Source organism: Triturus cristatus, chromosome 3_2, assembly GCF_964204655.1.
Source record: "Triturus cristatus chromosome 3_2, aTriCri1.1, whole genome shotgun sequence".
In the NCBI taxonomy this organism is placed as follows: Eukaryota; Metazoa; Chordata; class Amphibia; order Caudata; family Salamandridae; genus Triturus; species Triturus cristatus.
In genome coordinates this window covers 1,056,476,097-1,056,502,187 of record NC_140584.1, presented here as the reverse complement: position 1 = coordinate 1,056,502,187, position 26,091 = coordinate 1,056,476,097, and the positions used below count along the sequence as shown (strand labels likewise).

The following is a 26,091-nucleotide window of genomic DNA, read 5'->3' as shown; positions in this document are numbered from 1 at the left end:
GGAACATACTTTAAAGTGCGTGCTAATTATATTCACTGCTATATTCAAAGTTTTGAAGGTGATTACTACCAGGAAAAAAGAAAGTGGAGCCCGATGGTGCCTGATATGGGGCTGGGGCCCAAGGTCAGCTGTGAGATAAGGTGCACTGGAGAGGAGTAGTGGATAATCAAGCCTGTAAGGGAGGGCGCTGCAGAGTCAGGGGTCAGGTGGAGGTAGTAATGAAGAGGGATTCTCCCTGAAGGCTCGCACTGAGGGAGCCTGAGTAGTGTCACTTGCCTGATACTCCCACCTCAGAAACCTCCTCTTCCCATCAAAGGAACATTACATAGAAAAAACACTTTTTGAGAGTGATAATATTTAGAAAGAGATTTGGAAAAAAGTGCGTTTTACTGGGGCTTATAAGACTAAGAAGAGATAAAGGAGGGCTCTGAAGCAAGCCTGCCTAGACATATATGCGACAAATCGAGCCCGCAGTGGCGCACCCAAATGCACCCTTGGCCCACCCAAATAAAAATTCCTGGAGCCGGGCCTGGTCCGGTGTATGTATCTATGGTTTATGCCCTGTCTGCCTGGGCACACTTCGGTGACTTTCGCTGCATGATTACAAGCATTAAGCTAACACAACCACTCTAAGGCGTGCGGCCGAGCCCGCCTTTGAATCCCTGTCTGAGACGTGTCATAGTGCTGCGCTGTGCTTTGCGCTGCCTCCCTCCCGGAGATGGCCCTCGTGGACCCAGCCAGATACCAGCGAGGAAGCATCCCGGAACGGGTAAATGCCTTGTTAATTTTTAAATTATCTGTTTGTTTATTTTTCTGTTCTCGCAGGACACAGCAGAGCTGGCATCGTGCGAACAGAGCCGGTCTGGGCAATTACTCGCTGTAATGCTCCCTTTCAGTGAAGGCTGTTTATATCACATTATCTTTGGCACGGATTTCAAGTGGTTGGTTCGTATAAATCAAAACAAGCCGCATTCTTCATGTAACTATGTCATGTTATAATGCCTTTAACTGCACACTGCATATTGAATCGCCTCAAGGCGCCTAGAAGCGGACTAGGCTACTTTCTCAAGCTGACCTTATAAGTTAGAATGCTATCCGCCCTCCCTCCCTACCCAGACTTTCATTATCCTAATCTTGCTGAAAGGTTTAGTTTTGGTTGAAATAGATTGTTTTTGCTAAAACCAACCCCTGTGGCACGTTTTAAATCCTAAATTTGTGATTCTCCGGACCAAACACTCTTAAAATACACTGCCTCCTAGTATGGACGACGTGATTCTGCAATTTGTAATTCTCACTTGTCCTATGTAACAGTTCCTATAGACTGATTTACACACGTATGATGTATTGTCTCTCTATAATGTGTGTATGACGTAAAGTGCTCTGACATCCTACACTAGTGTGAGGAGCGCTACACAATGAATGAAACACATGAAAGAGAGATGAGTGCCCTTCCATTTCAGGTGCTTTGCAGCAGTTTCAAGATCCTCTCACAGTTTCATGTTGCTCATATGGTGTAACTTCAGGTATTTATCTATTTCCATTGATTTCATTGCTTGATTTTACTCACTAGAAAGTGTCACGCATTGGTCGTTGAATGTCACTCATAAGTACAATGAAACTATGAAAATGTCACACATCAGCAATCTCAAACATTGGCAGCTATGTGGCCAGTACACTAACCCTATAGCTCACAGGAATTTTGCAGTCACCACTGGTGTGGCACCTCACGCTTCTTTTCAGGAAAGATTGAGGCACCGATTGTAAGTTCCTGTGCCATCTTTATACTCAAGTTACAGTGAGTATACCAGTGCTGCTCTTTTGCTATTTCCATGCAGATGGATTCAGCCAATAACACAAAACAACAATGTATAGCAATGTTGTTTTTAATACTAAAAAATAAATGATGTAAAAGCCGGATTCTGCCTTTGCAGTCGGTTAATTTCTTCTCTACTTCTGCACTTCTTGTGCTGTTATTATTCCATTCATTGTGATATTGCTGCAACTACCATTTACTGATTCCATAAAATCATTTGGTCTTTCATACTATCTATTGACACTTACACCACCATAGTCAGAAATCAGAAATTATTTTCAAAAAAGGTCATTCATTTGACTCTCTACTTATAGAAACAGTCCTACCCTATAATGTTGTCCTGGTGATGATCTCATTGATGTCTTCCACTGAGAGACAACAAATGTCCACAGCTCATCCACATCAGCCTTTAAGTTATATCAGTATATTAAAAAAACCTCCTGTGATGTTATCTCAGAGAGTGTACACTTAGTTTGAGTTGTATTCTACACTACACCAGGCCACTTGTCAAAACATATACCCTGGCCGCTTTTGTGATCCCTGTTGGAGTACTTATTATTATGTAACCCTTAAACCAATTTGTATCCAACTGATTTTACACCATTTATTTTTTTAGTATTGAAAAACACGATTGTTATACATTGCTATTCTCTGTTATTAATATTGCAAAAAAACTGTTTTCCAGTTGATTAAACTTACTACGCTATGGTGAAGACACCAGTACCACAGGTAAGTTGTAAAATAGTTAGTTTATTTCCGACAATCATAAAAGCAAGCCACCACCATGCAACTGCCTCAGGACCACTCGCAACTGTCACTTGTGGAATGTTCCTGAGAAGCACACAGCTATGGAACACCTAGCCACAACATTTGTATGCCTAATATTATCAAATCAATAAGATAACATAACATCTCCTTTTTCAAAATTAAAATAAACAATACATTATAATGTACAATAAAAACAAAGGAACCAAAAGATCCCAATCATCTAATAAAACAAAACATTGACAACAATAAAGGCGTGAAAATAACAAAAACCAAAAGGTACCCTAATAAGATTTCACACTATATGGCTGGTTACAACACCCAATCTTTTATTTGAGTTTACCGTGTTGATCTTCGTAGATTTCCATTGTCCATGCTAGAACTCGTTGTAACGGAGGAGTTGTTACTTTAAGCCCCTTCTCAGTACTAGCATACACCACACACATCTTTACCACAGCATCAACATCTTTGGCCATTGAAGGCCACCACAAAAAAGGATCTGACTCTTCTTTTTGTCATGGTGGCTCCTAAATGTCCCTCATGGGCCGCGTTTATCAGTCTAGGCCTAGGAACTCATTTGTCACCCCTTACCAAAACTTTGTCTTCAATAGAAAGTTTCTCCGCTATCTTGGTGAATGGCTGAACCTCTCATCACAAATTTGTTTCCGTAGGCCACAAATTCAAAATGAACTCTTTGACACTTTCTATTAATGTGTCCTCTTGGCATGCACACCTCCACTCATCTTCTGAGCAAGCTTTGATTGCTGACACATCTACATAGGCAACAACGCAATTATCTTTGTCCTCCTCAGGATCCACCGCTTCATAATCTTGCACGGGTAACCTGGACAGCAAGTCTGCTGTTACATTGTCTTTTCCCGGTATATATGTAACATCAAAATCATATTGTAATAGCTTGGTAGTGAGACGGGCTATATGTGGTGTGGCATATTTAACCTTCTCACCTCTTAAAATATATATGAGAGGCTTATGGACTGTATGGAGGGTAAACCTTCTACCCCAGACATAAGTCCAAATTTTTTTTGTAGTACAGAAATAGGCCAATCTTTCTTTTTCTATTACTAAATATGGCATTTTCTGTTCACAGAGCACTCTGGAAGCATAGCTCAAGGTGACTGCACCCTTAGTAGTTTTTTGGCTAAGCACAAATCCTAACCCACATTTACTGGCATCATCTTTTAATGGTGCATGGAAAACAGGGATCATATGAACTCATAGCCCTTGTATTCTTGATTTGTGACTTTCATTCCACACAAATTGCACATTTTTCTTCAATATGTTAGACTCTTAATTTTCGTTGCATACCCAGGAATGTACATTGACTAGAATTCTCAGAGATCAATGAAGGAGTGCAAATCATCTTTGGTTTGGGCACCAGCTGTAACAGTACTAGGTATTGGAAAAATTACCTCCCCTGACACACTGAGAGCCAGGAACCAACTCTCCTCTTCCAGAATTCACATTTCTTTTGCTTCAAAACTAGTCCTTTGCAAAAATCTGGAGTATTGTTCTAAGGACCTTATCGTGCTCCTCCAACCATTTTGCGTAGATCAACACATCGTCCTAAAATATCAGGACACCACGTATACTTCCTAGCAGCAGCTGCATTATGCACTGGAAAATGTAGGCAGCCAATACCAACCCGAAGGGCGTATTGGCAAAACTAATACGTGCCAAAAGGTAAATTGAAAGCAGTGAAATGTCTGGATGATTCTTTTAGCACAACCTGATGGTAGGTGGGTGCTAGATCAATCTCAGAAATCCATTCTGCTCTCCCTAGTTCTTCCAATAAATCATTTATTCTAAGGAAAGAATGGGAGTTCACCCAGAGCTCTTTGTTAAGACTTCTAGGATTAACACACAGTCGCATGTCACCCTTGCGTTTATGAGTTACCTCCAAGGGTGACAACCACAAATATTCGATATGCTCAATCACTCCTTTACTACGCCAATCAGGGAGAGCTTGGCCCTCTAATGAAAGATTACAAGTCAGACTTCACCCCAAGATACTTGCGTAACGGGAAAACTCAGTTCCTAAATGTGCATACGATGAGAAGGATCAGCCCCTAAATGCTTCACTCCACCCCTCTTCCTGCCAAAGCAGTGTGCTTCTCTACATGTCAGTCACAGACCACGCGGTTCAGGATGCCAAATTAAACTAGAGGTGTGGGAACTTACTCTGTCACAAGGTTGAACTATATGAAAACGGGTGATGGGATGCTGGTGATACAAGCGGGATATGTGCTGCATGGGTCCTAGGCAGCGGCTTACTCCTGATCGCCAATTATGTTGTGTTGAAGACACCAGGACCATAGAAAATTTGTAAAATAGTTAGTTTATTTCCAAGAGTCATAACAGCGAGCCGCCTCCAAGCAACCATGTCAGGACCACTCCAAAGGTCACCTGTGGAATTTTCTAGAGAAGCACACAGATGCTGTAATGGAACACGCTGCATTACGAACCACTAGCATTTTACATTTGCCTTCCCTCAACCCCCTCCTGCTGCGCTTCTTGACCCGTCCCCCTGCCACTTCCCTCATCGCTGCTTGCCCCCACCTTGTTCTTTGCATATAAACTCTTGTTGTCTGTAGATTTAGATTCCGTATATAGGTTTCCCGATTTATGCCCTTATATAGGTTCAATTCATATTGCCCTTATTTAGGCATAGAAAATCCAGCCCTTATTTAGGCATTGTCCATGCTAACCAAATACAGGCATGGTATCCTACATCCGTCCATCCACGTCACAACGAGTTCTTGGAAAACCAGACTCTCAAGCCTTTAGGAATTTCCCTTGCTTAGATATTGATTTCTCCAAGAACTCATTTAGTATGCATGAACATCTATTCCTTAGGGGTTCATTCATGACGTTCCGATGCCCGACTTTTATGTCAATACAGGCATTCCTAAACACCTTCAAGGTATAAATATACCTGCACTTGCCCTGGCAAGCCACGGTTCCGGTACGGTCCAGCTCGACTGCCTACTTGCAGTTCGCCACGGCAAGTTCGGAAGGAGATCGAGTCCCAGCCTGATGCACTGACCAGACGCTGTCATCCTCCTCGCAGAGAATCCAGCTCCAGTGTTTCTGACTCCCCTTGCGGGGTGTTAGATATCGAGTCACGGAAAAGAGATTCCAACCTCGCACATTCTAAGGTATGGAGCAGACTAGAACTTAGAGAAAGTTTTGGCAACTCTTGGCAAAACTAAACTATAGCTAGCTATACTTTAGAAAACAGCACCTACTTCTTACCTCGTACTACACTTAGGTTAGGTACACTGGGGTAGAAGTATTTAGAAGCATCAGATGATCATTCACATTTTAGCCTGTGTTATTTAAGTATGTATTTTATGAATATATGTCATAGCTACAAACCATGCTATTGCAGTGTTATTTTATCTTACTGCTAACTCTGTACATATTGTACTTCGCAGCCTGTCTTACGATTGTAGCAGTTCATATCTCTTGCATGAGATATAAGACTGTTCAATAAACCCTTTTTATTGAAACGCCCATATCTCTATTTCTGTGCAACTCTGTAGAAACGAAGCATGCACGATTGACTGAGTGAAACTGTTATCTATTGTTTCCACGGTTCTGAGATTGTTCCGACTCTAAGGGAAACAAACTTGTCATGTTTATGCGGTTGTCAGAAACTAATCCCTTCTTGTATATTCGATAAGTTTCTAGTGACCTCTGAGTTAGCTGGCACACACAAGTAATTAAGTTTAATGTACTTGGTAGAGACATACTGAACTCAGTCCTATGTCAAATCTATAGTGTATATTATTCCAATGCGCAGAGCCTATCAGGGATATAGGAACTACACTAAACTCTGTGCCACCCTACTCATCATGTCTGCACCTCCTGAATAGGAAAAGTGCTATCGTGAACAGAACCCTTCACTCCGAGGCTTTCTTGAGCAATATCTTCCTTGTCGAGAAGAAGGACAAGGGTTTCAGACCGGTAATCAACCTCCGGGACTTCAACCAGTGGGTGGTGTATCGCCACTTCAAAATGGAAGGTATTCACGTTCTCAGAGACGTGCTCTTACCGAATGACTGGTTGGTTCGACTCGACCTGAAGGGCGCGTACCTTACGGTCCCTATTTTCCCACCCCACAGATGTTTCATACAATTTCAATGGGACGGACTTGTTTATGAATTTGCCTGTCTTCCGTTTGGTTGGTCATCGGCCCCTTGGTGTTTCACCAAGTTGTTGAGACCAGCCATGGAGTGGCTCTGGGCTCGCAGCGTGCGCCTCATAGTCTACCTGGACCATATTCTTTTGATGCACCAGGAGGAAAGCGTTGTGATTGCTCAACTCAGACTGACTCAGGATCTTCTTCAGATTCTGGGTTTCATACTGAATGACCAGAAATCGGTTTACGTGCCGGTGCAAAAGTTGACCTTCTTGGGTTTTGAGGTCGATACGGTACGACAATGCCTCAGATTGCCCCAACAGAAAATGTGTTTGATTCGCAGGGAACTGAGGCGGACCCTGCAGAGAGAGAAATTCTGGTTGCGTCACCTAGCTCGAATCTTCGGTCTCCTATCATCGTCAATTCAGGCGATCTTTCCGGGACCATTGCATTACCGGGCCCTTCAGCGTCCGAAGACGCAACATCTGCACCGTGGACTCTCCTACACACAGGAGATAACCCTATCACAGGAAGCCCGAGTGGTGGCTCGAGCATATGGAGGCCTGGAACGGTCGGGCCATCTTCGGTTTAACCCCCGACCTGGTCATCGAGACAGATGCCAGTCGCCAGGGTTGAGGCACCCGCTGTGGAGATGTTACTACAGGTGAGCACTGGTCCGTGCATGAATAGTCTATGCACATCAACTGCTTTGAGCTTCTGGACAGATCTTTCGCAATTCGAAGTCTGGCGGGCAACAAGGTCTCATGTGCTATCCTCTTGAAGATGGACAATATCTCAGCTGTGAGATTTATTAACAGACTAGGGGGCACACGGTCCAAACGCCTGGCAGATTTGGCCAAGGACTCCTGGAAGTATTGTCTGACTCGCGGTCCGACGGTCACGGCGGAGTACCTACCAGGGTCTCCCAATCAGACAGCAGACTGGCACTCCAGACACTTTCAGGATTACAGTGCTTGGAAACTGGATCCAGTAATGTTTCAGAGCCTGATGATCCGGTGGGGTCCCTGTCAGGTGGACCTCTTCGCATCACGCCTCAATTACCAACTTCCTCGTTTTTTCAGTTGGCGCCCGGACCCTCTTGCGGAGGCGACGGATGCCTACCTACAGGATTGGACTCTGTTTCGAGGTTATGCATTTCACACGTTTGCCATGATAACCCAGACTTATGGAGCTGGTCTGAAGGCAGAACGCAGAGATCCTTTTGGTGACACCGCGTTGGAAATCTCAAGTCTGGTATCCAGTTTTTCTGGAACTTTCTATGGATTTTCCAATTCAACTTCCCAGACACCTCTTCTACTGACAGACGTGGGAGGCAACTTGCACCCTCTGGTTCGAGAGGGCAACCTCCATCTGATGGGTTGGGGGATTACAGGGGACGTTGGTAAGTCTCTGGCCTTTCAGAGACAGCTTCCTTCCTTAACAAGAAGGCATGGGCAGAGTCTACAGTCAAGTTTGAGAGTTCCTGTCCTGACTTTGCCGAGAGAAGACCTTTCCCTAACTCTGATGATTTCCAATATTCTTGGTTCTTGAGCTTGATTCTCGAACTCTTGTGCCTATCTTTGCCCTGAACTTTCAATGGTTCACGAAAAACGGACACCTTCTGGTTAGGAATTCCCCACTTTCATTATAGAGGCTTTGTCTAGCTCAGAAAAGTTCCTTTATGGAATCCATACTTACTCTGTTCTGCATTTTGTACTTTGTAATGATTTGCATTGCCATCTATCTGATATATAATCAGATTAATTAACCAGTTTGATTTTCATTCTTAGCCGATTAATTGATTTACTGAATTAATAAAGCCTGTAATTTTGACTAATCTACAAAGCAATCTTCATGGTTTGGAAACCATCCTCTCTGTCGTTCTTCTGGTGCCAAATTGGTTTCACTATAATTTGAATTATTGTGATGGTGTCAGCTCCTGCCATATACTTTCAGTCAATAACTAAAGGTCCACACAGATCACTGTTTTCTACATAAAAAGTATTGCCCTTCTCTACACAGTCTCAATTGCATATATCTGAGGAAATGACCTGAAATCGTAGCCAGTGTATATAAGGCGAGGTACCCAGCAGAGCATTCTCCCCGTTGCTTTTTACTTTGAAGCCTTTTCAGGGAGTGACCTGCTCACCCTGTATTTACATCGGAGGTAGACCCTTGATTATATCATTACATGCAGATTACATAATTCAGTATATTAAAAAAACAGCGATGAACATAAACTCCATTCGAAATGTGGTATGCTGCTGAAGATGAACTGGACCAGATTTGAACTGTCCCCACTCACCGAGTGATGTGATCATGTATTTGTGGGAGTCACAAATTCAGCACCCTGAGGCCCTTGATAAAGGATGGCCTCAGGGTGCTGCAGTTGAGGCCTACAACTTGGCAGTGCAAGCACAGTACGCTTCTTAGTGGTTCCATCCAGATGATCAATACAAGCACTTATTAATCGGGAGATTGCTATCCCCCTCGTATTCTTTGACACCCATTCTCAGACACAGATTCACAAAGGTAAGCTTGCACCTTTGTGTAAATTTAATCTTTTTGTTATTCCCTGGACTTAATTCACAAATGTAAGCTTGCACCATTGTGTAAGTTTAATCTTGTTTGGTATTCCCAAGCAAACAATTTAATAATAACTTTATGACTACGGAGATTCGGGGGGCGTGGCTAGCAGCCCAAGATATAGGTCGCATAAGCGACGATCTCCGGGCCCGGGACTGTAATCCGAAAATTCCTGTCACCGAGGGCGGCCCTGCGTCTCCTTGAGGCAGCACACTTACAGCAGATCCCTGGGCGCTTGCAGTGGGCGCATTTCTGGTGCTCGATGAGTACTCCTGCGGACCATCTGGCGTCCCGGAACAGATTTGAGGAAGGTGGGCCTGTGCCGATTGGAGTAGGCCTGCAGACACCGGCCTTTCTTGTTGCCCTAGGCTGGATTGTGGAACGAGCGCCGCGGAGTGCTTTGCGGCGAGAGGCCCTGGCTGTTGGCCTACCTGCAGGGCTACGGACTGGGTGTGGCGGTGATTGGTGAGGGTCTCACGGCCCCACCGCCCTGCGTGTGCCCCCGGCGCTTGAGGATGGACTTCAGATGCGGTGCAGTGAATTTCGGAGTGTGTGCGCGCCCATCGCTACGGTGTCTGGCTTTTTCTCTAACTGAAGACCTGCGGTGCATTGTGGAGAGGCGGGTGCCTTTGGGATAATGTGCTGGCCTAGCAGTGGTGAATGGCACTCTTGGAGGGGCCCCATCCACTGACTGCTGTGTCTGCTATGGCCAGGAGTGGAGCCCTTTCCTAGTCTCTCCTTTTCTCTTCCTGGCCACTTGTGAGGTATCCCGGCCACACGTCTGTGTGCACATGGCCTGCTGTCGGGCCCGATATTGGCCCTCACCCTATATCCTGGCATGGACCTGACAACGTACCTTTGTCCTTGGGTGCGGCGGAGATAGGGCCTTTCCTGTTGCTCCAGACGGTGCTGGGGAATGGGTGCACCAGACGCATTGCCGTGTGGGACCCCGGCCTACTAAGCGGACTGTGGACATGGCCTGTGGTGAGTGTTGGGGGACTGTCTGTGCCCTTCCCCCCCCTCTATGAAACTCCAGCGCTGGCAGGAGGTGGGGGTCTCCTCCCTTCCTCCCTCTCGTCTGCATCTTAATTGCTCCTCGATCGACCTCCCGTCCTGACACGGCGCTCTCTATGGGCGAGATGCGGTGAGTGTGTCTATTGACTTGAGGTGCTGCGCTATCCCCTGGTCTGGCTCAGAGCTGCTGTATACGGGGGTAGGCCTCCAAAGATGCTATAGCGGTGCTGCCTGGAACTGTCTGCAGTGCCCGCACCCGTGTCCTACAGTGCCCACCATAGAGAAAGAACCGGGGGTCTGGCCCCTTTCCACCTCAGATTCTCCTGTCACTGTGAGTACGTGGCTTGCCTTTTGGGGCAGGGGGCCCTCCTCTCTACATACTAGCGTGACCCAGTTGGGGATGGACTGCTGTTAAATAGAGACGGACCTTGTGCTATTGGCCATTCTTGTTGCCGGATCACTCTTGCGGATATGGGGCTCTGGAGTGCCTCCTTGAGCACAGCCTCTCCCTACGGGCTAATGTATACACTGGGACACCCACTGCAGTGAGTAATACCTCCCCCCCTCCCGTTTTCTACCTGTTCCTTTGCTGCCTGCAACGGTCATCGGGGTGTGCCTTTCTTGTACCAGGTGGAGACAGATAATAGGAGATACCGGTCACAACGGTATTCATCACTGGACCTGTGCTGCCGATCGACGGTCCTCACGGAGTGTCCCTGGTTGTGGCCTATCCTGTGTCACGAGCGAACTGCGTACGGCAATTGGTAGAAATAAAACGAGGCCGACAGCTGACTAGGGCTGGGCTGGCTCGCCGCCTTCTGAGACCTCCTCGTTGCAATCACATCGGACCAATGATGGTGCTGCGCCTCCTCCTCCCATTGACAAGCTGGGTATGATCCTTCAGGAAATCTGTGAATCACGCACCGCTGTGGTGCAGCAAATAGGCACTTTCTCTACTGAGCTGAACTTACTTAAGGATGACCATAAAAATCTAGCGGATAACGCACAGCCCAGTCGATTTCAACGCTGCAGCCGCAAGTGAAAGAGCACGATGTCCACATACAGCTGATGCAGCAACAGGTTGAGAACTTGCAGGCCCGAGCTGATGATGCAGAAGGTAGGGCCCGTCGTAACAACCTTCGCATCGTGGGCCTTCGGAAGGGGGCGGAGGGGCGGCACCCCACCACCTTTATTGAGGACTGGCTGAAAACTAAAGTGGCCCCCATGGGCCTCTTGGCGCTTTTCACAGAGGAGCGCGCCTATGCGGAAACCTATTCCTGGTGCTAACCCTCGACCGTTGTTGGCCAGAATTCTGAATCACAGGGACCGAGATCACATCTTGCAGGCAGCACAGGATACTGGCCCTATTCTTTTTGACAATATTAGAATCTCCATTTTTCCAGACTATACATTAACAGTCCAATGCCTGCGTGCTTCATTCGTAGAGGTTATGGCCCGGGACCGCGCAGCAGGCCTGTCATTTGCCCTATTATTCCCTGCTAAACTTAAGGTTATCCACTATCAGCGTGCTTGTTTCTTTGAAATGCCTGACAGTGCATGGGAATGGTTGGACAGGAACTTTCCTGACACTGCGCGTGTTGTGTGCTCCACACAGTCACAGCCAAAACCATGGCGTCTGCCGCGTGGACGGCGAAGAGGACTCACCACGCAGAGCACGGCGGCAACCCCTCCATCACAACAGTTGGTGCTGGAGAGCAGACATGCCGCTCTCCGCTCAGCCTCAGCGCTGCGGATTTCTCGTGCGCCTGTCAGCTCTGGTGCATCGGTAGAAGTTTCCACGGACTCGGACTCTTGGGGCAGTGTAGCATTGTTTCCTTCTGTATCTACGCAATTGAGTAATGACCCACTGGCTGAATAATGTTGTAAATGTGGCATGATTTCGAATATTGTTACAGTTTTTCAAAATTTGGTGCATCACGCTAGGCGGCACCCCATTTCTTCCCTGTATATTATGCAATGTTGGTAGATCAATGACTTAAATATGGACTGCACTACTGTAGGTTGCTGGGTCTGTTCAAATCATTGTGGTACTATGTTCTGACACGTCCTGGGATAGTCTCCACTTTCAAGTTGACTCTTAATTTGCTGCCTTATGATCTTAGCATAGATGACTCCGCAGGAGGCTCAGGGTCAATTTAGATATTATGATCCCGTGGCCCGGCCTGTCCTGGGTTACTCCACTTTTTCTAGTCGATACTTACGTATCTAAAGTAAGCAGCCAACCCCACGGGCGAGAAGCCTTTTGTTATTTAGTGAGTTATGTGTTTTACTCGCACGCTGTTTGGTCGACCAAAGTTTAGTCAGTTGACCCGGTATTGGGTTTCTGTTCCTTTGTTTCAGCTACTGATCTGTTTCCAGATGTTCCTGGGGGTGTGGCAGATGGGGGCTTGAGGGGTGGTGATGGGGTTGAGGGGGAGTGGGATACATGATCGGATGTTATGTCTGTAACAAAGTCATAAAGTGTCATTTCCTGGAAAATACTGGGGTTGGGGGCGATACAAAAGCGGCATAGGATAGTTGCCCAATTACACCGCCGCCGGGCACAGATAGTGTATCTCCAGGAAACGCATTTGATCTCTACTGAACTTCATAAGGTACAGAGACGTTGGAGGGGCCAATTGTATGGTACTGTCTTCTCTTCCTTTTCCCGGGGAGCGATGGTTTAGCTGCGAGCAGGAGTCCCTTTTTCAATGACTGAGAGTAGGATCGATGACCAAGGGAGATATGTATTATTGCTGGGGACATTAGATGGTGTACGGGTGGTCTTGGGGTCAATCTATGCCCCTAATATCGATCAGGATGGCTTCCTTTCTCGCCTTTCACAGGCTCTATCAGACTGGGCGCAATACCCATGGACAATAGGGGGTGATTTTAATGCTGTGTTTCATACTCACCTTGACCGACCACACCTTCCCTTAAACAACGTGCCTGCCACGGTACAGGCAGTCAACTTGACTAACTGGGCGAAGGGGTGGGGACTGTTGGAAGTATGGAGGATGCAACACATTGGTATGCTGGAATACTCCCTTCACACACGGCTGGACCATTTCCTCTGTTCTTCGGATCTGTTCCCTAAGATAGTGCATACCACATACTTAGGTAAAACTTTTTCCGACTATAATCCCCTGGAGTTGGTACTTAATTGGGGTCGGCCCCCCACGCCGATTCCTATGTGGCGCCTACAATCGTTACAATTAAAAGACCCGATTTATCGGGATAAATTAGCCACTACCATTTACACATACATTATTGACAACGAGGGTACGGCAATGTCTAGGATTACTGAATGGGAAGCGTTTAAGGTAATAATCCGAGGGGTCTCTATGGCGACACTGGTTGTGATTTGGCATGAAGCCATACGGGATCTCACAGAACACGAGGATTTGTTGTCCATGCTAGACATAGCTGCTCAATCTGTTAACAGGAAGTAGCTGGACCTCCATGAGGCCAGAATCAGGTATGCTGAGTTGTAGTAACATTTGAGAGTGATAGACTTAAATGCATATACGCTGCGCACACACGCGGACTCCAACAGGTCAGGCATACTGCTGGCCAGAATGATTAAAACCCAGCCTTCCACCTACACCTATTCTGGCTATAGGTAATAACGACCATGAGTTGCTCACCACTCAGGAAGACATTAATAAGACATTTCATGATTATTATTCAGACCTTTATGCAGCCTCCTCTCGTGCCATGGCAGATGCCATTGATATATTCTTGGGCTCAATAGTGCTTCCCACTATCACGGAAGATCAAGCTGGCGACTTGGCGGCCCCTCTGATTGCACCCAAAATCCGAGGAGCGATACGAGGAATTGCTCGCAACAAGACCCCGGGTTCTGATGGGTTCCCCATTCAGTTCTAATCCACCTTCGCAGCACTCCTGGTCCCTAAACTGCTCCAGCTAAATACTACTTATTTTTTTATTTTATTTTATTTATTAAAACTTGTAAGGCGCAACAGCTACCCAAAAAGGTTTTCCCGGCGCCGAGATACAGCAAGAAAACAGTGTCAGGAGCGAAAGCAAGCTACTCGAGTTATTGGTCGAATAGCCAGGTCTTAACGTTTTTTCGGAACCTGTCATAATTTTCCTCCTTTCGGATGAAAGGAGGGAGCACGTTCCAGAGGGATGGGCCAAGGAAGGCAAATGATCTGCCACCCATTCTTGCCAGTTTAAATCTAGGGATACAGAAATTAGAAAGTGATTGTGAGCGAAGACTGCGCTTGGGAATGTAGGGCTGGGCTAAAGATAAAAGATAGTTTGGCGCAGTGCCAGCCATGATTCTAAACATATAGGTCAGAGCTTTAAAGCGAATTCTGTTTTCAACCTTGAGCCAGTGGAGTTCCCTGCGATGGTTTGAGACCCCAGATTTTTTCGGGATTTTACAAAGTAGACGGACTGCAGCGTTCTGAACAAGTTGCAGTCGACTAATTACCGCTTTATTTGACCCGAGATACAGAATGTTACCGTAGTCTAGCCGAGAAGTAATCAAAGCATTGACTACAGTCTTCTGAGTAGAAAGGGGCAGCATCCATATGATTTTCCTCAACCATTTAATAATGGTGAGACAAAGACCCACTACTTTGTTGGCTTGTTTACTCATAGAAAGAGTACTATCCAGAATAAAGCCCAGGTTACGAACATGTGTCACTGGGGTAGGGAGAGTGGCCAACTGGTCAGGCCAGTGGGAGGAATTCCACAGATCATGCTGTTTTCCTAAAAGAAGAACCTCCGTCTTGTCTCCATTTAGCTTTAGCTGGTTGCTAGTCATCCAATTCAGGATGTTTTGCAACCCCAACTTAAGGGGAGAAGAGGAAGAAGGACTAGGCTCAGAAAGGGAGTAAATAATTTGGGAGTCATCGGCGTAAGTCATCAGGGAGAGTCCAGATTTTTCAGCTATGTCAGCTAAAGGTCTGAGATAGATATTGAAAAACAGCGGACTCAGAATGGAACCCTGAGGCACGCCGTGAGAGATTTTAAAAAAGTCAGAGCAGGCTGTAGAGGAAGTTATTTGAAACGTCCTGTCACTCAGAAAGGAACGGATCCAATCAAGTGCATTACCTCGTACTCCGTTCCTAAACAGTGCCTTGATAAGAATTTCATGTGATATAGTATCAAAGGCCGCGCTCAGATCAAGAAGTACGAGCGCGACCATCTGACTTTTATCAAGTAGGTTTCTAATGTGTTCTGTGACTCCGAGGAGAGTGGTTTCCGTAGAGAAACCAACACGGAAACCAGATTGTGAGGGGTGCAAAAGTGAGTTATTTTCGACAAAGGAGGCGTCGAATGAACGTGTCTCTCCAAACATTTAGAAAAGGCAGGGAGCAAGGAAATAGGTCTGTAATTTGCCAAACATTCAGGCTCAGCTGTGGGCTTTTTTAGCAATGGCGTAACCATGGCGTGTTTCCAAAGAGTCGGGACAGATGAACACTCTAATGACGCATTAAGCATGTCAACGATGACCTCCAAGGACTGGTCATCAAGTAGTTTAAAGATTTTCATCGGGATAGGATCCCTAGGAGAGCCAGACTTAGTATTTTTAAGTATGGATTTCATTGTGTCTACCGTGATGGAGGGCCATGCTACCAAGGTGTTATCACCCAAGGAGACGTGATCACAGTCGGTGGAAAGGGGTGACACAGTATTGTTAATGGTTATATCCCTGATAATTTTCTCAATTTTCTCCGAGAAGAAACAGCCAAGATCTTGGCACTGTTGCGCATCCAGTGGGGGAGGTAAAGCTGAAGTGTGAGCTCCAGCAAGGTCCTTAACTAGATTAAATAATGTTTTCGATTTGTTAGTAGCTTCCATAATAGAAAGAGAAACAAAAGAAGCGCGCGTTTTAACACAGGCAGATTGGTATAAATTTCTAGCCTTGTGATAAATGCTTTTAGCATCAGGGGCGTAATCTTTACGCCATTTGCGCTCCAGAACCTTACATCTTGATTTTTCAGTTTTTAAAAGGTCATTAAACCATGGGGCAGAATGGCGGTGTCTGTTTCCTTTATTAGAGATGGTGGGTAAACAATGATCGGCAGCATCGCGAAGCCATGTATCAGTGGCTTCCGCCAGACGGTTTATATCATGGACCTTCCTGGGAGGGTTTAAATGAAGTGTCTCGTTTAGTTCAGCCATGTCCAGTAACTTCCAATTTTTCCTCAACGTGGCAGAGGCATTTATTTTAGTGTGAGCAGTAGGCGGAAGTTTGATACTTAATTTTGTTAGATAGTGATCTGACCAACAAATAGGAGAAGTATTGTGCCATTTAAGCTCCTTCACATTAGAAAAAACGGGGTCAAGCAAGTGACCCTTGTTATGAGTCGGTCCAGTATTCATTAAGATCAAATTTAGGGCCTTTAAGTCGTCCAGCAGATTGGCACAAACTGCAATAGACTGGTCCTCCAGATGTAAGTTAAAATCACCGATAAGTGAAAAATTTTTAGATGCCATAAAATATGGGGTAATGTAGTTAGGTAAGGTAGACACCCATTTGGAGGAATTACCGGGAGGACGATATAACAGTACACCGGACATTGTGAAATTCGAATTCAGGGAGATTTTAAAGAATCCTGCTTCGCACTCAGGGATGATAATATGTTCTAAGGTGCACTTCAGTTTCCTATCAAAGATGATGGCAATCCCACCACCCAACTGGTTTTGACGATCAATCCTAATAATAGCATAGTTTGCAGGGAGGGCGATAGCCACATCAGGGCCCGCACTCTCATGCAGCCATGTCTCAGTCAGAAAGAGAACGTTGGGGTTTACCTCCATGAGGAGGTTGAATATGTCCAAACTGTGCTTGGGAAGTGAACGACAGTTGGTAGTATAAAGCACATATTCCTTAGCCTCCGCGACACGATGTTGTTTGTGTTTTCTACGCCTCCTAACCGAATCAGGGAAAGGTTGGAGGATGGAAGTGGAAAGTTTGCACTTGTTACAGGCCGTACCTCCGATAATGTGGAGATTGAGTAAGGTGCAGCTCGGGTCCCGAAGAGGGCGAAGCGCTCGCAGTTCCACCGAGGATCTTACCAGCTTCTTGCAGGCGGGAGGAACATGGCCTTCTGCCCCATGTTCCATACAGGCCCGGACGGGCACAGACGGGCTAGTCTTTGGCGTGTCTTCGGCGTGCTGAGGGCGTGCCCGCTGCGCTCGTCCGCTGCGCGTCCGAGGATTGAACATAGTTATAGGAGGGAAAGGGGCGTAGCTATCTGTGAGGGGCGTGGCCCTGTGACTCGAGGGAGGTGATGGCGGCTCAGGACTCGCGCTTCCCGCCCCAGCACTGACTCCGCTGTGCGGGGAGCGCCAAGCCCAGAAACACAACCGATGCCAGGTAAGAAACAATGCAATGAAAACAGAGCGAACAGCAATGTGCAAACTAGCGAGACAATTAAAAATGTAAAAAATTGAGGAGCGGTACCCCCGGCTTGCGCCTCAAGGGTAGCTGTAGGAAACAATGCAATGTAAACAAAGCGAAGAGCAATGTGCAAAATAGCGAGATAATTAGGAATGTTAAAAATTGAGGAGCGACACCCCCGGCTTCCGCCTCAAGGGTAGCTGTAGTCAACAACTTACTACCCAACTAGACAGCGTTTTTAAAGCATCCAGGGGGGCGTGGCTATCTGTGAGGGGCGTGGCCCTGTGACTCGAGGGAGGTGATGGCGGCTCAGGACTCGCACTTCCCGCCCCAGCACTGACTCCGCTGTGCGGGGAGCGCCAAGCCCAGAAACACAACCGATGCCAGGTAAGAAACAATGCAATGAAAACAGAGCGAACAGCAATGTGCAAACTAGCGAGACAATTAAAAATGTAAAAAATTGAGGAGCAGTACCCCCGGCTTCCGCCTCAAGGGTAGCTGTAGGAAACAATGCAATGTAAACAAAGCGAAGAGCAATGTGCAAAATAGCGAGATAATTAGGAATGTTAAAAATTGAGGAGCGACACCCCCGGCTTCCGCCTCAAGGGTAGCTGTAGTAAATACTACTGCCTTGGCAGAGGGAGCCCTACCTGCTATGACCAGGGAAGCAATAGTGACCGTCCTGTTAAAGCCTGATAAGTCCCCAGTGGACCTTACATCATATAGGCCCCTAACGATCCTAAATACGGAATACAAAATTCTTAGCAAGCTCTTGGCATCAAGACTGCTCCCATTGCTCCCCACTCTGATCCACACGGACCAGTGTGGCTTTAAACCCAGGCACGGCACCTCCTTGAACATACGCCGCTTCTATGCCCTTTTAAATACTGCCCGATCTGATTCCCCCGTGTTGATTGCCTCTCCCTAGATATCCGTCAAGTCTTTGACTCTTTAAGCTGGTCATATATGCTGGCTGCATTGGCTAAATATGGGATTCCCCCAGCATTTATTAAGTGGGTGGAGCTACTTTATACTAAACCTACGGCAAGGGCCAAGACTGGTGCTAATATCTCCCCGGCCTATAATGTATTTCGGGGTACACAACAGGGCTGCCCCTTGCTGTTAGTGCTTGCTTTAAACCCCTGGCACAACAGCTACGTTGCTCAATGGCACCGTATAGCATCCCGGTGGATCAGCAACGTCACTCTGTCTCAGCATATGCAGATGATATGTTGCTTTATTTTGCAGATTTACCTGTAGCCTTAATGCCTCTAAATCAGTGGCCTTTTCGTTTTATGACACATATGCGTTCCCCATGCTCCAATTTGGTCCAGTGCAGTTCAGGGTGGAACCCATCACCTTTAAATATTTGGGGATTCATATTTACAGAACTACTTCGGACACAGTCGATGGAAATGTTGTCAGAGCCCTTAATAATCTCAGAACCCAAGCAGCGTTTTGGAATACCGTGCCTTTAACTACTGCAGGCCGTGTAGCTGTTCCTAAGATGGTTATGCTCTCTAGACTACTGTATCAATTTGCAAATCTCCCCGTGGTACTTCCTGCCTGGATCTATAGAACACTGGATACGTTATTGACGTCATTACTTTGGGGGCAGGGCCGTCCCAGGTTAGCCCTTACTAAGATGCAGTTACCGATTACTGGAGGGGGCATGGGAGCGCTAGATTTCAAAGCCTATTCCATGGTGGTCCAACTACAATGGGTAGCCTACTGGCTGGCTGGTCATAATTAGGCCTGGGCTAAATTTCCGTTCCGCTCGCGGAAATTGCGATAATTTGACATTTTCGCGTTCCGCGGAGAGCGCGAAAATGTCAAAACTTCCGCATTCCGCAGCTTAGCGATAATTTGGTTCTTGCTCGCGCTGTAAAATAATACATTCGCGCGCGCGTGCGATCGCCTTACCTGAATCCCCGCGTTCGCCGACAAGTTTTCCCGATCCGGTCGCGTTCTCCACAAGATGTTGGATTGTTGGTAGCCATTTGCGCTGTCTCGCGACAGTTCGCGCCCGCAGTAATGTCATTGGTCGCACGATCACGTCTTTCTTCTCGCGATCATGCACCGCGAGAAGAGTGAAAACAAGATGGCCGCGCCCGCAAGCAACCGCATGGGTAAGTTGGCGAGCCGCGACCATGCAGAAAATACCGCGAAAGGGCGGGAAAAAAACTTCCACATCTTCGCGATATTTCCGCGTGTTTGCGGAGATTTGTAACATTTTCGCGATAATTTGCGAAAGTCACTTTCGCAAATTCCGCCCACCCCTAGTCATAATCTATTTGAGAAAGGATTTTGACCCGAACGCTTAAGGGCTGGGACTCTACAATCTTATTATGCCCTGGAGCACCTCGAATGAAAGATCCTCCATTCCTTTTACATATTGCACTCTATTATTGGAAGTTGGCGATGAAGTATGCATTGCTGGGGCACCCGCACCATATGCCCCAAATATATCCCTGTGCGGATTGCCCACGTTTTACGGGAAATATTATCTGCTACTAGACTATGCGGTTGGGTGAAATCTGGTGCTACAACTCTGGGGGATATATTTTCAGACGGAAAACTAATGCCTCATGAAGAATTTGTACAGACATTATTCCTAACACATGCTGCAGTTACACAATACGTGCGCAGGTACTGGTTAATGGATCAGGTTGAACCCCCAACCTTTAGACTGTTGCAGACGTAACACATTATGGGACATGGCAGTCACCTGGTTCTATGGTTGTATCAGGGCCTACGGTCCCATTTGGGAGTTTCCCTGTTGTCTCTGCCTCACCGATGGGAGACAGAGCTGTCTAGAGAATTCACTGACATGGAGTGGGTGCAGATCCTTGAATATCCCCGGTGCGTGTCTCGGAATGACGGACTAAAAACTATACAGATGTTTGTACTGCATAGAGCATATCTCACACCTCGGGTGATACAACGCATGTACCCCAGTTACTCTGCGGAATGTCCAAGGTGTCATGGCCTAGAAGCAGATTTTATGCACATGTTTTGGACCTGCCCCTCTCTTGTGGAATTTTGGACGGAGGTTCAACAGGGCCTCACATACCTCTCAGAACATTCCTCCTGGCACACCATTGAGGCCTGCATCCTGGGGCTTTCTCCTCTCCCCAAGAAGGCAAAAGTATTGCGTCGCTTCACGAACTTCGTTTTAATGTTGGCCAAGAGGCTTCTCACACAGTGATGGAAGTCGCACGGGGCACCACGCAGGGGGCAGTGGCGGGAGGAAGTTATAAAATGTGCCACTGCTGAGAGGGAAGCATTGCACCGCGAAGAATACAGGGGGCTGAGGAAGAAACTTAGGGGCATATCAACAACAACCGGCGATAATTATCGCTAAGCGCACTTAGCGCTAGGATAATTATCGCCGGCTAGCGTTGATTTTTATCGCTGAGTTAGCGTGCTATTAGCAACGCTTATCTCAATAGCGATAAAAATCCTCACGCTAACAGGCTAACGTGAGATTATCGCTGGAAACCCAGCGATAATCTCACGTTACCTTGTTGATAGGGACAGACAAACTTAGCCATGATAGCCTCCTTCCATAGGATATCATGGCTAAGTCAGAAAAATACCAGACGTAAAAAAGCAGTGTTAACCGCGGTTAGCGCTGCTTTTTTTGTCTCTAACAGGGTTAGCGATATTCTTGATAATAGGAGAAATGTCGCTTAGCGACATTTCTCCTATTATTTTACTCTGGAACGCCCCATTTGCATCTCATTAGAGATGCAAGGGGAAGCGTAGAGTAAAAGGGTGCTAACATGCAAATTTGCATGTTAGCAATAGGGTGCTAGTTTTATCTCTGCTTTTTTGGCTTTTAAAGCCAAAAAAGCAGAGGTAAAGCCCTAGTTGATATGCCCCTAATATCTTTAGAATGGGCTCAGATGGTAGAGCAATTCAAATCACAGGATGTGGATGTAACTGATGATTGAGGTGTTGCTGGGATCGTGGCCTGCTCCCTCCCCCCTACTTTTCCCTCCGTCCTCCTCCCCCCATGGCCCCTGGATATTGATACTCCAGTAGTGACCTGCCCCCGATGGAAATTGAGACAGACATTTCGTTTTTTAGTAGCACAGTTTGTTATTGTTATGAGATGTTTTTGCTTTGTTATCTTTAATACAGATTGGCTATTTTATGATGGGATGATGAACAATGCGGCCAGGACTGCGATCAAATATTGTTTCTACATGTATGTTACATATTAGAAAGTATCCTTCATACATAGTATTGCCTAATTTTCTACGATCTTTCTATGTGGACAGGCGCCTTGTAGGCATCACTGGGGCAACTATATTACTGGACACATTACCTCTCCAGTATCTATTGTTTTTTCACTATTTCAACAGTTCGATGAGTGCTCAACCGTAAAGCGATACGTACTTTTCTCGCAATTGTAAAACTTGATAAACTTTTGTGATAAAAAAAAATGACTGCGGAGATTCTGCAGTCGGGCGGACAACTCCACACGTAAAAAGATAGGCCTGTCCTATCTTTTTATGTGCGGAGTTCAGCCCAAGTAGCCAGGCACCCGCCCATTTAGCAGATGTATAGCCGTGGCCTTTGCTGAGCCCACAAAACACTCTTTATGTTGCACAAAGGAGGGAGGGTGGGGCCCCTCCACCCTTAAGGACAGGTTGTGCCTGCTAAATGATGTAGGGGCATATTACCAAGCTCAGCGTTAAAATTATCGCCGCTTTAACGGCAGAAAACTGCCGCTAAAGCGGCGATAATGGGCTTGATAATATGCCCTGGAGAATTCCAATAGAAGCCCAGGTTCACATCAGCCTGGCGATAATTTTTAACGTCGTCCTTGATAATATGCCCCGTAGTTACTAAGTACATGCACTGCAGACAGTACATATTTTTCAAAAATAGGACTATGTATCATATTCTCCTCTTTCTTTGAATAATTCAGTGCATTAGAGGTGGTAATCGATGTCTGAAACTAGAATTCAGTCTGCAAAAATTAGCAAAATTACAAACAATTCACTTTTTAAAGGATAGAAGCAAAACTGCAAAACTTTGTGACAGAATTTTCTTTAGAACTTGTTTCATGCAAGCGGATTCTCTTATTAAGATCGAGCTTTTCTTGGATTTTTCTGTAAATTGAGCCTTCATAATTTTTGCAGAGGTTTTGAAGAAAACGTCAAAAGGTTAGTGGTGGAAAACTTTTGGGCATATTTACAAGCCCTCACTTTTTGCGATGTTTCTATTGCGATAGGGGCTTTGCCTTATTCACAAGGCGGTGTTAAGTCACTTAATAAATAAGTAAATAAAGCATCCTTTCACGCTATGCTTAGCGAGAAATGGGTAATGGGTGTTGTGGTGGGCGTTCCGCCGCAACACCCATTGATTTTGACGCTGACCCCTATTTACAAAAGTGGCGTAAATAGGAGGGAACGCCAAAATTAAGACCAGGGAAAGCCTGGTCTTAACATGGCGAAATGAGGAGAAATGCTTTATTTCTCCTCGTTATTGCTGTTTCTATGTGTGCTGCATGGTGCAGCGCACATAGAAATAGCAAAACGCCATGAATGATTGTTTATGAACAGGAAGGTGCCCCTTCCTGCACATAAACGATCAGTAAAAAAATGCCGATGTGCAACTTCTATGTGTGCTGCACAATGCAGCACACATAGACGGTTCAAATTGCCATTTGTAATTGTTTATGTGCAGGAAGGCACAACTTCCTGCACAACAACAATCATTCCCTTAACGCAGGCACCCTTGCACTATGTCCCATAGCCTTCTTACGTGGAATAACATGGCACACCTAGGCAAGGGATCTGAGGAATATGCATAAGAACTGATGTGGAATTAATGTTTACAGGTCCTACCACATCAGGCACCGCCCAGTGAGACCTGGGGCCCGATTCACAGAACTAACTTAAGACAAAATCCTAAACTTACTACCATTTTGGTATTCACAGAAGGCACTTACTCATTTTGGTATTCACAGAAGGCACTTACTCATTTCGGTATTCACAGAACTTAGGAGTCCTAACTTTAGGACTCCTAAATGCCTTCTGTGAATACCGAAAGTCTTAAAATTAGGATTTTTCTCAGTTTAGTAGTAGTATAGTTAGGACTCCTAACTTTAGGACTCCTAAATGCCTTCTGTGAATACCGAAAGTCTTAAAATTAGGATTTTTCTCAATTTAGTAGTCCTAAGTTTAGGACTCCTAACTTTAGGACTCCTAAATGCCTTCTGTGAATACCGAAAGTCTTAAAATTAGGATTTTTCTCAGTTTAGTAGTAGTATAGTTAGGACTCCTAACTTTAGGACTCCTAAATGCCTTCTGTGAATACCGAAAGTCTTAAAATTAGGATTTTTCTCAATTTAGTAGTCCTAAATTTAGACTTAGGACTACTAAATTGAGAAAAATCCTAATTTTAAGACTTTCGGTATTCACAGAAGGCATTTAGGAGTCCTAAAGTTAGGAGTCCTAACTATACTACTACTAAACTGAGAAAAATCCTAATTTTAAGACTTTCGGTATTCACAGAAGGCATTTAGGAGTCCTTAAGTTAGGACTCCTAACTTCTGTGAATACCGAAATGAGTAAGTGCCTTCTGTGAATACCAAAATGAGTAAGTGCCTTCTGTGAATACCAAAATGGTAGTAAGTTTAGGATTTTGTCTTAAGTTAGTTCTGTGAATCGGGCCCGACATGTTTAGTTCGCCTCACCTTCTGGTATATACAAGTCATGAGTGACGTTGTGTTTCGGTGCAGGTTAAAAGTGTCAGTCACATATACCTCAAATGATTGAATGGAAATATGAAAAGATTTGAGGGTTTTATGGTTTATAAAATGCTAGATGTGTAAGAATACATGGCATCTGGCATTAGATTGGGCCACTGTCCTGCATCCAATAAAGGCAAGAGACATTCACACCAGTGAAACACTGAGCGTGGATTTGCCTTCTGAATGGATTTATTGACTCTTACAATTCCACCATTATGGCACACTTTTTCGTGCGAGTAACTCTGCGTATATGGACAGGCTATTAGGGCTCTGAGTGAATCCATATGCATGAGGGGTAAACACCCCAAAACAAGCAACTTTGTGTATTCACAAACCTGTCCCAGGTAGTTTTCCACCATGAATGCAGATGGAGATGTGATCCATCAAAGGCAGGGGTAAATTTGTTTCACTAGGAATATGTAGCGCCACTTAAGCGATAGGCAGGATACTATTGGTGGTCTCACCTGTCTAAAGGGCTGCAGAGATCCTGGGCACAGGAGGAGCCGAGCACGATCCGGGCCCGCGTTAGAAACACAGGGGCCCAAAACCCCAGGGTGCCGGACACGAACGCCATGGCCGTCACACCCAACGAGGACCAGACGAAGCTGCGGCTGCCAAGAAAGGAAACACAAGGATCTGTGAGGCTCTTGGAGAAAACACATGGCACACTCATCTCTAGGCACCAGTTGGGGCCATCCAATGGGCACTGTTTCCCACTCGTGTACTGTAGAATGGAACAAATGGTATTTGCACCAGGTCAAACATAACACAAACTGGTTTCACACTATTATTCTTGCCTTTAATTAATACACATTGGAGAAACTACACATTTTCTACTTTTCGAATGTAAAAGATGTTTGAGCCAAATGAGTTTGTTCTATTTTTAGTATATAAGTAGCAAAAATAATGTTAAAGTATTCTTTTTTCGATATATATGTTACATATTTTAAATACTTTAGAAGCAATAAAAGTGTTTCATGTCGTTTCACAATTCAGTTCCTTGATTTTTGCCATCATTCAAAAATCTTTCTGCAGTAAAATCTGTTGGGCCTTTTCCGTGTTACACACGCAGCTAAATTGATGCACTAGAAAAATGCCTTGTTTTCACTAGTGCAAGGTTTCCGTAATACAGCCTCAGTCTCTTTCAAACACGTGATAACGGCCAACGAGTCGGGGTGAAACCACCGTGCCGTCCATCTCAGATGGCCAACCATCTTGATTTTTGGGAGATTGCCCCGCATGTCAGGTGTCAATCCAGCGCCAAATATCCCCCTTTTTTTCAAAAGGAGCTCAGAAGCATGTGCAAAGTGAAAATGTAACGCTGGCCGCTCTAGTTCTTTCAGTTGTGGTGCAATTATAGTATAATAACGGTCATTTGTCTATTCCTTGTACAATTGTTTTTTACTCCTCTTTGCATCACCGATATATAATGTTATTCAATACGAGTTTGAGGCACAGAAGGAATACTCCCAGAATGACTCAACCTGTTGTTAGGTGCCAAGACCTAGGATTTTAAGACAGACTTCCTTGTTCTTTGTCCAGCAGCGTCGCCCTTACAACGCGTCATTTAACCCACAGTGTTATGGCACAGAAATATGACC

At 45.6% G+C, this 26,091-nt stretch overlaps 1 protein-coding gene across 3 annotated transcripts in view; it reads right to left on the bottom strand.

Moving 5' to 3' along the window:
- The window catches only part of LOC146859108 (protein spinster homolog 3-like), a 363,281-nt gene that overhangs the window by 180,572 nt on the left and 156,618 nt on the right, over positions 1-26,091 (bottom strand). For all 3 annotated transcript variants that reach the window (XM_085646939.1, XM_085646941.1, XM_085646940.1), the window contains exon 7: positions 24,955-25,101. In XM_085646939.1, coding sequence (XP_085503065.1) covers positions 24,955-25,101 — 147 coding nt within the window. The remainder of the gene's footprint in view (positions 1-24,954; positions 25,102-26,091) is intronic.